Genomic DNA, 15576 nt, shown 5'->3' on the forward strand with positions numbered 1-15576 from the left:
TGGGACAAAAACTATAGAAGAGAAACCAGGTAATGCCAATAGGTGCCCCCAATGAGTTTTATTTGGCCATTAGTATTAGTTGTCGTGTGCAGGGAAAAATTGCATGAAGGCAAGGTCGATTACGTTGAGGCGAGTAAGGCAAGGTAAGCAAGAAATACAAAGGTGGTGGCAAATCTACGCGGTGACTCCAGAACCGTTGCGGTGTTGAGAAAGTTCATGGGGCAGCCTCACCCGTCCTCTCTCGCTCTCTTTTTCGCATGCGCATGCGCTAGATGAAACAAAATATTGCTTACGATGAAGCTGGATGAATGCTAATCAAGCACGAAATGAAACTAAGACCTCTCTCGCTGTGTAAACAAAATTGCAGAGATATAAGAGAGGAGAGGGAAGCACACAAATAAATAATGAAATAAACTGTGAAAACAGGTAATGCGAGTAAACTGTGTAATAATAAGTATGGTTAGGGACAAATAGGGATTAATGGGCAAAAAGAGCAGTGGAGTATAGGGGGGGGGGGGGGGGAGAAGGGAAGTCACCGCTGGGACTTTTTTCTGCACGCCCTTCCCTGCCCGGCCCTTCTTCTTCTCTTCATCAACAGCTCCGCCATCGCCAGAGCCTTTTCGCCATCGCCATCTCCATCTCCATCTCCATCGCCATGCCTCTTCTCTCCTCCCCTACCTAAACTCCTCACATCCTCCTCCCTTCCCTTCCGCACTGGAGTCTTTCCCCTCTTATCATGCCCCTCCCTCAGTCCCGGGCTCCATGGGTAGTACACAAGAGCCCGAACGTAAGCGCCGTCACCTCCACCCCTCCATGTCTCCCCCCCTCAAGAAGCAGCCCTTGCTTCCTTCCGCCGACGACAAGAAGGTTCCCTTCTCTTCTGCCTCTCTTGTGATTTCTCCCTTGTCGCTTGCCAACACAGCTTGCTTCTTACATCGTGCTCTGGTGACATGCGATCACATCAGAAACGCGTGCTTCTTTCGTAGTGTTCTGGGAAAATTTATTCTTTGGGAGTTGGGACGCTTGCGTTGGTCTCGTGCAACATGCGACTTCTGAGACCATCTCGTCGCGGTTATCGTGTGCCGTGTTTCTATAAGCGTGTCTATCGCTTGACCGTCAGGGGCTGTGTTTAGAGCGCGTGCGATGTCCGGCGTAAGCAGCGGCTGGGCTAGGGTTTACGAAAGTATTCTTAAGCCTCCTCCATTACGGATGTCTTCGCAGGTGGATGCAGCGATGCTCCAGTATCAGAATCAAAAGCTGTCGCAGCAGTTAGACGTTCAGAGGAGTGAAATCCATGCGCTAGAAAACAAGTTCAGTCAGCTCAAAAGCAAACAGGCTTCCTATGATACAACGCTGACCGCCGTCCACATTGCCTGGGGAGAGGTCCGTTGTCTCTACTTTCTTATTTTATTTAACATTTAGGGTTTTTTTGAAGGCTCTGTTTTCAACGGGGTTAAACTTTGGGAAAACACTCAGGTAGTAAACCTTTGCTATTAGTTTGAAATGTTTGGCACCGCTTCACCTTATGCTAATTGGCAGCCTGCTCAACTGTATAGTGTCTCTTTTTGAAATGTGTTCCATGTGATAGCTGGTCGACAATCTCGAGCTTCTTACTGTGCGTGCTAATATTCCTTCGAAAGGACAATTGTTGGATTCTGCAAAAGGCAAGTACTGTATATTTTAAGGGCTTTTTTCTTTTGGTGGTGTACTGCTTTTTAAACGAGCCTCCCTCCTGAGGAGAGGGAAATTTCTCAAGTTCCAATTTTTAACCCTTATCGCGCTTGCAGATGGTATTAGTGCTTGTGTCACCCCACAGGAAACTTTTCTTCACAGATTGTTGGAGACGGGTGCAACCGAGAGCAGCAGTGGTACCAATGGCGATGTTTCAGTTGAGTTGGCTGTCAAGAGTCGTCAGTCAGCCACCCTGAGGAGTGTGGAGCACCTTGTTCGAGCTATTGACAATCAGCGGTTTAAGGCGGAGGAGCTTCACCTCTCTTTGAAAAATGGGCTACCTAATGATGGCAAGTTACCGAGCTTTGAAACTTTAAGCCCATTTGCTAGGATCGCTTTGGTTTAATGCCAGTTTTCTGGGCCAAATGCATGGTTATAATTCTAAGTTAAATTCGCCAGTTGGAGTACTAATATCTAAAGTTCGGTAAGAGAGATGTGTTAATTTTTTAGGAATAGAATGGACACTGAAATTGTTGGGGAAGGTGGAGGGCTCTCAGTAGATATCTAACTCAGGAGTGGGATTTTTTCAGAAGCCAGGCAGGTGTTGCAGAAACTGGACGATGATTTAAGACAAGAGGTTTCATCACTGAGGTCAGCTATGGATTCTCTTCACCTGAAGCATAAAGATATTGCTGCTGAGGTTCGGTTGTGGCGCACCAACAATGCTAGAGATCAAGCTGAGATCAAGCGGTTAACAGGTACATGAACTATCACTTACAAGGTTTTCTAATGCTTTTAATGTCCAACTGAAAGTTACAAGCTCTAAGGTGGAGATTGGAGAGCGAGCTCTCAGCTTTGATGCCTTGACATGTCTTCAAGCTACGTCATCTATTTGCGACCTGAGCTGCATGGGGCAAGAGATACAGTTTGTTGTCTCATGGATGGAGGCTGTAACGCTTTAGAGGATCGTAGTTGATCCTGCAGAGAAGAACTACAAGGAAATAGTTTTACTTCTTTTAGTCAAAAGTAAAGGGCTATTGGGGAATTCTTTTTGCTATTTGACGATGTCACCTGTACTTCAGATATCCTTCCTGTGGCATTTTTTCCGTTCACATTTAAGGTATTGGGTGGTAGTCCTCTCCTGTGTGATGATCAGGATTTGTTTGCGGACTGGATCCCGACTACAGCAATTACTTGACTTGCTGTTTCTGTTTTCGGATTTATCCAAGCTATCATTATCTGTGTTAAGCGCACACAGGGCCTTGTAATATGTTTCATGTGATAAATTATTCCTCGCTGAGCTCAATAGCCCGTTGTGCGGTCACATTTGAACATTTTTGCAGTCTGCTCTATTTGTTAGCTATATTATCAATTCAATCCTTGCCTATAATAGCTAAGTCAACTTGGTTTGCGTTGGAAGGTGAGTTGGAAGAAACCGTTGTAGACCTTGAAGCTACAAGGCGGAAGCTTGCAGCTTTGAGAAACCAGAAAGATGCAGTCCCAGCGACAACAGTTGCTATATCAGGAGGGAAGTGGGAAGCTGGGGACAGATCTGGTGACAAGCCTTTGAGAGATACAAAGGCGCTAGAGGCTGCACTAGAAGATGCAACAGTAAGTCAGAGGTTGAACTTGTGCATGTTTGCAAGGTTCAAGAAAATGCACAGAGTTTTCAATCTCCTTGTTTATTATTTGGGGGCTGGTGGTCGTGTGTAGAGTATTGCGTTCCGGAGGTTGAATGAACTGGAGGAGGCACGGCAAGAGAAAGCCCTCTTGTCTCAGCAACTACAGCAAGTGCAGGTAGGTAATGTTTCTTTTTCCCTCTCTGACAAGTGAAGAACGAGCTAGCTCAGCATATAAAAGCTGTAGAAAGAGCCTGGAATTGGGTTCAAAAGACTAATTGCCTTGTTTGCATTCCTGAGCTTTCAACCTTATGCATATATATGTGTTGGCTTCAATCTTTTGCAGGAATCCCTTAATGATGAACAACACATTTTGTCATCTCGTCCATTTGCCTTATTGACTGCTCAAGTGCAAGATTTGAGAATGGAGGTGGAGCGCTACCAGTCCTTAGTTGATCAGGCAAAGGTAACTTCTTTTTTAAGACTGAGGTTATGTGTGGGAGTTAGAAGCCATAGCATGCTGTGCACATTGACCATTTGAACAATTTATGTTGTGCAGTTGGAACGTGATAATGCCATGAAACGTGAGAAAGATGCAAATCTGAAAGCTGAGGCCAGTGAGGCTGCACAGAAGGAAAACATGATATCGGGTGCCAGGATAGCTGAGTTAGAGTCAAAGTTGCAGATTTGTATAACGGAGAGGAACCAGCTTCAAGTTAGGCTAGAAGAAGCATCTCATGTTTTGGGTAAAGTTGTCTTCTTTGAAGTTTGCCTTGATCCTTAACTTGTGAAGGTGGTGGGAACTGCCCTGATTCTCTGTTTGGTGCTTCAGAGCGACAAGATGAAGTTGCTGAATTCAAAGTTATGGTCTCTACATTACATAAAGAGATGTGCATGATGCAACAACAGCTTGATAAATACAAGGAAGCTGCATGCGGAGCTGAGTCGCTTCGAGCAGAAGTGGAATCAGCAAGCATATTGCTTGAAAGAAAGGTACAGGCAAGGGCCCTATCATGCTTGCTTCTTTATGTATCATGACAAGCACATTCGCTAATGTAAATGTGCGACTTTGCAGACAAGTGAGTGGAGATTTCTTCTGGACAAAGTTGCAGACCAAGCTTCAGAAGTCAACTCGCTCAAAGATGAGGTATATTGCATGCTGTGCAAGTCATTTGTGTATGCCAGGGTATTGCTTCGATACACCAAGAGGCTTGTGTCATAACATTGGATTAGCAATGCAAGATCTCTGGAAAATGAGGTTACATGCATGTGAAAAGGAAGGTTGTGTGGTCTGAAAGGAAGGATGTGAAATCCAGAGAGGAAAAGGAGAACAAAGAGTGAATGTCAAGTAATTGGCTTTATATTCTTTTAACAACTTGTGTGGCAGTTGTCTGTGTTCTTTGAGGCTTCAGTCTATTCTTCAGGAAACTTGTTTTTTCAAATTATGATGATAGCCCTTGCTGGTGTTCTAGGGTTGCATGTGTACCTTTGCTGAACTTGCATTTTTCCATGGTTGAGATTGTGACGGATAAGGATATATAACTTACAGAGGAGCCCTGTGCGTCTGCATCATACCTGCCAATCATTAAATCTAGAAACCTTTGCAATTTTCATCTTAATGTATCATTAGGACAAACATTAGAAAAGAAGGCATTTTGTATGACCCCTCCATCAGCTATCAGAACTCTGTAAAATACATCAACCGCTCATCCAGAATTGAACCCTCTTGGTTTTTATAAACTCTTTTTGTATGACCCCTCCATCGGCTATCAGAACTCTTTTGAATGGATCAGCAGTTCATCCAAAATTGAGCCCCCTAGTTCTTTATTAGAACTTGTTTGGAGTCCTCATAAGCCTTCTCTTCGAAGCCAACCTTAAATGGCTAATCATCAAAACAATTACCAAAGGCCTTCCATCAAAAGATAGGTCCATGATTGCTTTTAACAATGCATTACCACTCTTCCCTACCGGCCCATGCCAACGTTGTTGCCTCTTCACCTCCCCAGACCGAGCTCTTACCAAATCATGTCTTGAGGTCAGTTATTTACTTTTACACAAAGGGGAGCTATGTTCATCACTCTTTTGGAGTAACAAGGGTGCAATAGAAGGCTATTTTTGTGTACAATAAGCTGAAGGCGAACAGTTGGCATGCAAACATTTTTGAAACATAGAGAACAGGATTTGCATCAACGAGCATCCATGAACATAGATTTTAGGTGAGAATTTCTCTTCCGCCCCCGTGTACCTCTGCGTGGAGGCTCAATATTACATCGGGACACAGGATGTTTTCTTAGGGACTGATGTGTTTGAATTCCTGTATGATTTTTGATAAGCTCTTTGGGAGAAGCATGCGGACTCTCCCTATTTGACATTCTGGCCCAATGGACTTGAAGGGTTCCCTGTTGCTTTACCTGTGGCTTTTAATTTGTTCTGTATTTTCCCTTTTCCGCTCTAATTTAATAGGTCTCAACTTTTGGCATATTTTGGCTCCAAGTACCTTTTGAAGTTGCTCTTTTGTCCCCTGCTACTGGCTCTTTGATTCTCTCTGTTCTGTTTTTTTCATTTTTACATTTTGAAGCTAATGGGTCTCAATTTGTAATATTGGTTTTCTCTGCTTGTTTATTTTTGCTTAGTCACCTTCTTCCTTTCTTCTTTTTTTCCTGTTTTCTTTCTCTTTTGTTTTTTTGCAAATTTTAGTAAGCACCGGGTTTGCCCAAGAGACTCCGCGGTCTTTAGAAACCGAGTATAGCTGCTTGTGCTTGGGCATTGATGACGACATAAGTGTTGCTTTGCTTACTAAGTATGTCTTCCTTTGATTTTTTTGTTACCTCTTTTTTCTTCTCTTTTGTTTTCTCTTCTATTTTCTGCGTAGACTTTTGGACTTTAGAACAACAAAAAATCTTAATTTGTTTGATTGGATATATTCTAGTCTTACAACGGTATATTTGTTTTCTCTGGCAGGTTAGGTTATTACGTGAAAGCGAGCAGGAGCTGAAGCTCATTCTGGATATGTATGGAAGTGAATCGACAGATTCCAGGTTAGTTTTGACTGTGGATGTGCATGTCATTTTAAACATGTTTTGTGTTTTCAAAGCTTTCTGGGCTGATACTTTATTTTGTGTGTGAGTCTAGAGCCGTCTCTTTATTGATTGTCATTTGTATTTACTGTGATAGATTCTGGGTGGCAACTGTTGTGTGTTGTTACACATTAGATTCAAGCTGGGCTTAATTCACCATGACCAAGAAACTGATACCACGATCTCCTGTTCTTGCTGAATCTCCACTGCATGTTCTAGGTTAAAATATTCAGGACTGGAGTATAGATTGGTTGCAAGTTGTGGAGTATTTACTGAATATTGTTAAGTTTTTCAATTGCACTACTCTATGGGGAAAGCAAGGGAGAGATACCAATCAGGCTCTAGGCTTCCTTTGGGAGCAGCTCTTCATAAGAAAAGTGGACTTCTGAAGCTATTATCTTTGCAGAAAGGCTTGCATGTGAAGGGAAAGCATAAGGAACTTAAATACTGTTGTAATCTATAATTGGGTAGTACATTTAGTCTTACAAAGGTATGTGGAATGGAGCGTGCGTTTTAATCTTCATGGTTTAGTAATCTACGAAGGTTTTAATGTATAATTTAGTTCTCAAAGGTATGTAGAGTGGAGCGCGTGTTTTAATCTACATGAAATCATTTGGAATGACCTTAATGTCTGTTTTCCTAACAAAGATTCTCGAATGTCGTAAGTATTCAAAGCCTCGTTGTGTGGTTTTAACAGTCTAGCCACATCAAGGAGAGCCATGTGGAATGGCCCTGAGCTTGTATTGATATGTGTAGAAACACTTAGGAATGAACAGAGAAGGTTTTGAGGCGAAAACAAACAGAGCAGTGTATATATTTCCGGGAACCTTTGAGGTTTTGTCTATCTTGGGAACAATATACATTTACTGTTTCTACTCTCTCGAGCATAGTTCAATAACTGTACATCTATCTCTATGCAGTTCTGTACACATTAAGGAAAGGAGTGAGATCTGTAAGCACCATGTGATTTCTGGGCATACGTTTATTATACTTCCGCTGCAGGGAGTGTTTGGCTGTAGCAAGCAACCTTGACCTCTTTTTCTAACAAGTACAAACTGATCTGCAAGTACCAAAGCCTATCGTTGCTCTGAAAAGAGATCTACTTTAAAGTCTCTACTCTCCTTTAGTTCTAGCCTTCATCATGGCTGAGTCTGCCCTTCACCTCCGGAGTGCCGACAGAAACTCAGTACGAAGACTTTGTATAAATGGATGCTCAAGTATGTGTGGGTGTGTGGATTTGTATGTGTGAGAGCATATTTTTATACTATGGTCTACACCCACTGTTGGGAGCTGATGATGTCAGTGGGGATGTCATAGTAGCTAGTCCCTGCTATGCATGATGGAGTTTATGGTTTTCAACCTTGTGAGTGACTATCATGAGATTGAAACTGCACTATGTTGTGTTTTTAGAGGATGAGTTTGGGAATGTTCCTGGATTCATCTAGGTATATCTACTCTCCCTGCATCTACTTTTATCCATACTCCTCTTCCTTCCAAGACTTCCTCCCTCCTCCACTGCAGCCCTGACTCTCCAAAGCCCTTTCATGGCTACAAACCACCTGTGCTGCCCTCCTGCAGTTTCATCACCATAATGAGCTGCACCATCTGCTCTTTATCCATCCTAAAGCTCCCTTCCATGCCCCAACCAGCATCGTTTCCATGAATGACTGAACAGTGAGCTGCATGTAGAGACCAGCCCTTGGGAATCGCACCACTTCAGTCCATATCACAGGCCTCAACAAGGAGACCTGCACAACTGTCCTTCCTGTTAGAGAAAAAGACTGCTATTTGAACTCAGCATTTGAGTTTCTAATTTTGCTGACAGGAACCATTACAAGCAGCAGAAAGAGACACGTGCACCCCATGAATGTACTGCTTCCATTCCACCTAGTTGTACATCAGCCAGTTGAAAAACATTTCATTAAGCTGAGAAAATAGAGCACTTCCTGTGCAACCTTGAAGCTGGTACATACATCCTGTTCACAAGGTGTAACACATTGGGCCTATCCCATATCCTCTTTTCCCTCTACAACTTCCTTCCAGTTAGTGTTTCGATTGCAATCTTTGCAATGCACTTCTCCATATAGCCATGCGCTTAAACCAATCCCCTCCTGACACATCACAAGTTTCAGTTGAGCAATCATATTTCCAAATTAATGAATTCAGTAAGCACGACTGAGACTATCCTGATAATTGATCATTTTCCTAGACAGGGGTAAAAACTATCATAAAAATAGACTGTCAAACACAGAGACTCATAACTTTTTACTGTATTATTTGATTCAAGGTCTTATCCCATAGAAACATGCGCCTTGAAGAGAGCTTCATGCGCTGATATAAGTTTCATCAAAATCGGACTAACAAGCAAAAAGTTATGAGCAAAACACTAACAAGGGGTCAAATTGTCATAAAAGATGCTAATTTTGCCTGAGCAGGATGCTTCCTCAAGAGTCCACCTTCATCAACAATCCACCACTCATAGATTTAACCTACAATAGGGTGAGTAACTCCCTTGATGGCTTGGGAAATGGATGGACCATGTGTGTGCAATGAGCCGCCGAATAGAAAGAACTTTTAAGGCTTTGAAAGGAAGAAAAGGAAGAGAGACTCAAGAGATGGAATACAAAGTGATCTTTCATTGTCAATAGAGTGAGACTCCACTCCAATGCAACTCAAAATACTATAAATATAAGGGAGAAGAGGTTTCATACGTACAAGAGGGAGCAGAAGCTCCAAGACTACTCATAGGAGAGATGGACTCAAGAGTCTACATAAGAGAATATCTACAAGAGGGAGAGAAGGCTCATGGAAGAGGCTGGAGGAGACTAGAGCTACAGCAACATGAGGCCTAATGGCAAAAGAGATGATGAACAAGGGAGAGGAGGGCTCCTTTTATAGAGATTTTGTCACCCTCCTTCACCCATTTACAATTCCTGCCTATAGATTCCTTTCCCCATCAATCACATAAGCTCGTATGTCACCATCCATGTCCTTTTTGGCTACTTTTGTTATGTGTCCCATCAAAAGATACTCAAGGCTCTTAAAATATTGAGAAAGTCAAGAGTCTCCTTACATGGAGCCCATAGGGACCCTCTGTTTTCCCTATGTCCACATCCTCCTTATTCCACATAGGAATTCTAAAAGGATTTCTCTTGACTCCACACTCCTCCACATGCCTTCTACACACTTGGCATGTGATCTCAGTGTGCCACTATCTAGTAGCTAAGGTGTTGCCTAGAAGTGGAACCTGTCACTGTAAAACTGCTCTCCTACCTAACTTTTTGCATATTCGAAACTCTTCTCGAGCGTCAGTGGGTTGTGTAGTTGTGCCCTGCAAACAGACCTCCTTGCTGCTTCGGTGGACAGCCAATGGTGAAGCGTTGTTTGCATCCTCAGCCTTGACATTCTTGTTGCTTCATCTGCACCCAATGGTGATGTACAAGTTTCCCTGATTCCTGTCCTCCTTGCTGGTTGGATGGCAGCCTGTTGTGAGGCTTTATCACTGAGTTCTCTGGACATCCCTGCTGCTTGAACTGTAGCCCACACTGAGGCACAGGAGGGTCCCTGACTGAATGAGGACCTGCTCCCTCAGGGGCCCTTTATATAGGGCTGGATGCCCTCCTGATCTGGTTGACTAGCTACAGACTGGCCAACCAGTCTGTCAGCCCACCCAGACAGGGCCCACCCAGTCTGGCCCTGTTTACTGATGAGCCGACCAGTCCAGGGGTCTATAAATAGCCCAGGACGTGGTGCCTTTTATCTGCTTTGACCTTCTGCTTTTCTAGCCTCTGTGCTGTCCTAGGCGTGCTTGGATTTATCTAGGTAAGTTAGTGCTGAGTCTACTCTTCATCTCTGGAGTGCTGACAGAAACTCAATACGAAGACCTTTGCGTAAATCGATGCTCAAGTATTTGTGGGGGTGTGGATGTCTATGTGTGACAGCACATGTTTATACTATGGTCTACATCCACTGTCGGGTGCTGATGACATCAGTGGGGATGCATAGTAGCTAGTCCCTGCTATGTGTAATGGAGTTTATGGTTTTCAATATTTTGAGTGACTATGATGAGATTGAAACTGCACACTGTGTTGCATTTTTAGAGGATGAGTTTGGGCATGTTCCTATATTCATGCGAATTTCACCTTGAGAAGTTTACGTCCAGGGCAATATCTATACATATCCTCCTTGATTGTTGCATATGCGCACAACATTTTGGCTAGTTTATGAAAAGTGGAGATGGAGAGGAGAGAAAAAACGTGGAGCAATCCTAAATTGAAGCTGCAAGAATGAAAGTACAAACGGTTTTCAACATAATAAACTCCTAAAATTGTAGGTTAATAATAGTGCAAGTTAAAACTCACTCAACCCTAAACTCGATCACGGTGGTTAAGGGGAAAAACCTTAGGAAAAAAAGGTGCCCCTAGCCCTCCTAACTACTTATTGCTTTGGCCACTGCCTTTAAGTTTACAATATTTTGAACACCCCCCTGCAGTGACAATGTCCTAGTGCATAACGATTCAATTGTTGGACCAGGTCATCGATCTCGCTGATTAGTTTCAGAGCTTGATAGTGTAAGCTTCTCAAGTATAGATGTTGGGCCCCAAAGACGTGTCGGGGAGTTAATATCTGCTATGCGTGATTGTTTTGTAGTTTTCTACCTTATGGGTGATTGTTGTGAGGTTGTAAGTGGTTTTGATTTTAGAGGATGATTAGGGCATGTTCTTTTATATATATTTTTTCCTGTGTAGATTTTTGGACTTTAGAGCAACAACAAATCTAAATTTGTATGATTGGATATATTCTAGTCTCTCTCTCTCACACACACACACACACACACACACACACACACACAGAGTTTCGACTTCAATTTTAACTCCATATTTGGATCGGTGGCTGTACTACAACAAACACACACACACACACACACACACACACACACACACACACACAGAGTTTCGACTTCAATTTTAACTCCATATTTGGATCGGTGGCTGTACTACTAAATAGACATCCATACACTAAAATAGACACAAGTGTATGGAAAAACAAAGTGGGAAGTGTCTTTACTAGCCACCCTTGTTATAGAGTGTTAGTATTGGTAAACTCCATATTTGGATCGGTGGCTGTACTACAAAATAGACATCCATACACTAAAATAGACACAAGTGTATGGAAAAACAAAGTGGGAAGTGTCTTTACTAGCCACCCTTGTTATAGAGTGTTAGTATTGGTAAACTTAGGATTCTGCTCCTAATCCTAGTGTCAATGGACACTCGATATCATTTTGCGTGTTCTGTCTAGGATCTTCCTGGTAGTCATTCACACGGTTGTTGTGAACTGTGAAGGATCTTAAATCATTTTATTTGAAATCATTGTAATGGATCGGCTGTTATCTAAAGTGGGAAGTGTCTTTACTAGCCACCCTTGTTATAGAGTGTTAGTAAAATATCATTTTGCGTGTTCTGTCTAGGATCTTCTTGGTAGTCATTCACATGGTTGTTGTGAACTGTGAAGGATCTTAAATCATTTATTAGTGTCCTGAGTCATGGCCTATCTCCTGAAATCATCTCAAATTTCATACTTCTTTTGTCATATTGATAGAATCTAAAGACATTTTTTCCTTTCATTAAGAGGGTTGACACCACCTTTTGTTCTGGAGTGCGGAGCTGGGGATGCCGTTTTTACAAATTCTGAATTTATGATGCAGGGATATAAGGGAATTGAAGCAGGCTGAGTGCAAGGCCTGGGCGCAGGTGGAAAGGCTTAAAGCTTGCCTTGATGAGAATAGCCTTGAGCTACGTGTGAAAGCTGCAAATGAAGCTGAAGCAGCTTGTCAACGAAGACTTGCTACAGCAGAAGCAGAGATCACAGACTTGCGGCGGAAATTAGATGCCTCTGACAGGTTTGTTTTTGGTTTGTTACAGTTACATCTACAGGTGGCCCATGCTGTTGCAGGTTGATAAATAGATTTAGGAGTGGACTTATTATATCAGTATTGAAGTAGAGTGCTTGATTGGGGTGTTTTGCAGGGTTGTTATTGAACTAAATGAAGCTGCAAAAATGAAGAGTGAGGAAGGTGATGCATACCTTGCAGAAATAGAGGTATGGATTATTTGTACTTTTTTGGTTCAGAATGTCAATGCAATATCAACATGGATATTATCAGCTGATAATTGCTATCGCTGTTTATTTTGGGTGGCATTTTAGACTATTGGACAAGCTTATGAAGATATGCAAGCGCAAAATCAGCGGTTGTTGCATCAGATTTCAGAGAGGGATGATTACAATATCAAGGTGGTAGTGTGGCTTGTTGAAACCTAAATCGCTCACTTTTATTTGCTCTCGAAATGCTTCGCTGGATGACATCAAATTTGAATAACTGAATGGTTTTGATGCTGTGACTGTAGTTTGTATCCGAGTCCATGTCTAAATTGTTTTGATTGTCTTTGGCGGAGTTCTGAGCTTTTCTTTAATGTTGCAGTTGGTTTCTGAGAGTGTCAAAGCAAAACAGCTCCAAGCATCTCTGCTTGACGAGAAGCAGGCCCTCAATAATCGTGTTCTCCATGCTGTCTCTTTAGGAGAATGCCACAAACAGAGAGTGGCGAGGTTGGAAGAACAGGTCCTATACTGATTAAAATTTTTAATGAATTTTTCCTTAACAAGAAACAATTTCTGTTTCTTCTTGTCTGTATTTTTCTTCAAAATAATGTAATACCTTTCATGTTATATCAAGAAACAAGTAGGCTCACAAACAACCTTTGTCTGCTTTATTTCAAACTCTGCAGGTCCGGACTTACTTGGACCAGCTTGGCAAAGTAACAGACGATGGACGGCAACATGCAAGTGCTTTGGAAACATTGAAAAGGAGGTCAGCTGAGGCAGCAAAAGAGTATTCGGTAACCAAGTCTGCTCTGGATGCTGTCCAGAAGGAACTTGAGCAGCGCAAGGCCAAGATGGCAGAAATTCAGGCACAGCTTGAAAAGGAAAAGTAAGGCATTTACTTTTTGCGTTTTCCATGGCTTTGTACTCTGTATTTGTCAAGAGCATATCTAAAGTACAAGTAATATGATTTTTGCAGGGCTGAAAAGAAAAGAGCGCAGGAGGATTTGGCTTCGTTGAGGTCTAAGGTGGCGCGCCTCAATGTACAAAGTGAAGGAGGGTCTTTAATTGAAAAACTTCAAGATGAAATCAAGGAGTATAAGGCAATTCTGAAGTGCAGTGTCTGTCATGATCGGCCAAAAGAAGTAAGCCCTCTCTTTTAGGGAAGGAGAAGTAAGCCCTCTCTTTTAGGGAAGGCATATCCTGCTTTTTCTTTAGAGTCTTTTTTTTCACATGTAGGGTTGCTTTTATGCTCAGCCTGCTGCCTCATTGAATTTTATTCACATTTAAGCATCGTGAGAGTGTTTACTTTGTAGGTGATGGTTTGATGAGCTCTATGTTTGTTTCTCTTCATTCCGAGGGCTCCTTTTGTAATACAGCTTTGATTGCTATAGCTCATTTCCTGGGATAGGAGAAAGTGCAGGGTAAAACCATTGTTGCCTTAAGTTTTGGTGTACTGGAGTTTCAGTGGTAAGGCTACGTCTTTCTGTAGCGGATAGGACAAGGGTAACAAAATTCACTGGGACAGAAACCACAAAAATTATTGAAGTAATTGTTTTGCTGCTCTAGTATTTTGATTGGATGGCAAATCAAATGTAGTTGTGCAAAGCATGCAAAAACTGCATTTTTTGTTGTGCTTTATGTGATGACTGGAGGTAATTAGTCATTGTTTACACCCTTACCTGTTGTAACAATTCACTTGCATAAGGCTCTTCCCAGATTTGCTATATCTAATATAGCAAGTCTTTTGTGACAGGTGGTCATCACAAAGTGCTATCACTTATTCTGCAGTCCATGCATCCAGCGAAATTTAGAAATTCGGCACCGAAAATGTCCAGGTTGTGGAGTTACTTTTGGACAGAATGATGTGCGACCTGTATACATATAAGCTGCATGGCATGGATAAATCTTATTGCGAAGGGGATTTGGCATTATTTGGACCAGTTATCCCAATCCAGTGCTGAGTACATTCATAAATTGTTAGAATGCCCAAGAAAGACTTGTTGATTGGTTGTGGGCTAAATTCAGGACACTTCCTTCCAAGGCTTGTGATGCAAGCTTGGCCTGAAAATGGTTTGGGTGAGAACTCTATTCTCAGAGGAGGTTTTACTGGTAGGTGTTTTAGGCACACATTGGGTTTCGAATAGAAGCTTCAATATCTTGTTTGTGTGTTGGGCAATTTATTCTGCTGACACTGATCAATGCCAGCCCCCTTCCGCCATCATCGGCGTGTAACTTTGTTTGCGAGCACCTCGTTGTACATATTGTTATCTGCTGTACTTGCACTGTAGTCCCATCAAGGTGTAACCTTCAAGGATATTGAGTTATTTATGAAGTCAAACAGGAATACTTTGTGAAAGGCTAAGTTCTCCAAGCGATTCCTTTTTACAAGAACTACCCATGCGTAGATGAAATCATTGATCGTCCCCCCTTGCAATTTTCTCTCTGGTACTACCTTCTGTGAGGGGTTGTATTTGCATGACCTGGCCCTATGATTGCTAATTGACAATTCTTTGAATCGCTTGTCTTGAAGAGACACTCAAAATGACTCATGCAATTTGCAGCTCAAGGTTGAGCTATGGCCATAATAATCAGTCCCTGTGAGAATTGAGATGTAAAGGACATGTCCAGGTGATCCAGTCATGAAAGAAATGGTTTTGCATGCTTCCTTGCCCACCACTTCTCTTTTAACTGGGCTATGGGGTGGGCAGAGTGCACATATATTTCCATGTGAGACCTTGCTTTATTCAATTCAAGAGTTTGAAAGTGAGATTTTTGAAGTAGGGCATAGTAGTGAACATGGGAACAAACAGCACATAGGGTATGTGTAGAACTAGCTGTGCTGAATAACATTTCTATTGGGGATAACTTCAAAGATTCATTGTACTCATGCTCCACTGTGTTGAGCCTACTTATTTATTGCTCCCCTATCTCTGTCTGGTTTCATATTAAGGATTTAACTTTTCAAAATTTGATGGCAGTTTTTGATTTCTAGGTGCTATATGAAATGTAGTGTTGATGCCTCTCTCTCTCTCTCTCTCTCTCTCTCTCTCTGTGGCACGCACGTGTACAAGAGTGAGGTTCTGAAAAGTGATTATTCAGCTGTGCAT

At 42.2% G+C, this 15576-nt stretch overlaps 1 protein-coding gene across 1 annotated transcript; it reads left to right on the top strand.

Annotated features, from left to right (window-relative positions):
• The first annotated feature begins 532 nt into the window (after positions 1 to 532).
• Positions 533 to 15127, top strand: LOC147887653 (E3 ubiquitin-protein ligase BRE1-like 2). The gene is made up of 19 exons (XM_087393349.1): positions 533 to 867; positions 1222 to 1383; positions 1589 to 1664; positions 1788 to 2021; positions 2262 to 2429; positions 3092 to 3282; positions 3385 to 3468; positions 3637 to 3756; positions 3850 to 4036; positions 4123 to 4283; positions 4366 to 4437; positions 6252 to 6328; positions 12075 to 12269; positions 12397 to 12469; positions 12575 to 12661; positions 12849 to 12986; positions 13153 to 13355; positions 13446 to 13611; positions 14223 to 15127. Exons 1-19 carry the CDS (start codon positions 763 to 765, stop codon positions 14352 to 14354), a joined length of 2631 nt encoding a protein of 876 aa, XP_087249475.1. The 5' UTR covers positions 533 to 762; the 3' UTR covers positions 14355 to 15127.
• Positions 15128 to 15576: the final 449 nt, after the last annotated feature.

This window comes from Dipteris shenzhenensis, chromosome 22, assembly GCF_047967505.1.
Source record: "Dipteris shenzhenensis isolate YYH24624 ecotype China chromosome 22, Dip_SZ_1.0, whole genome shotgun sequence".
Lineage (NCBI taxonomy): Eukaryota > Viridiplantae > Streptophyta > Polypodiopsida > Gleicheniales > Dipteridaceae > Dipteris > Dipteris shenzhenensis.

Coding starts and splice junctions, on each gene's coding strand:
- LOC147887653 (XM_087393349.1), top strand. CDS start 763: ATGGGTAGTACACAAGAGCCCGAACGTAAGCGCCGTCACCTCCACCCC. Junction 4,438..6,251: donor TCAACTCGCTCAAAGATGAG/GTATATTGCATG, acceptor TTTCTCTGGCAG/GTTAGGTTATTACGTGAAAG. Junction 12,662..12,848: donor GGGATGATTACAATATCAAG/GTGGTAGTGTGG, acceptor TTAATGTTGCAG/TTGGTTTCTGAGAGTGTCAA.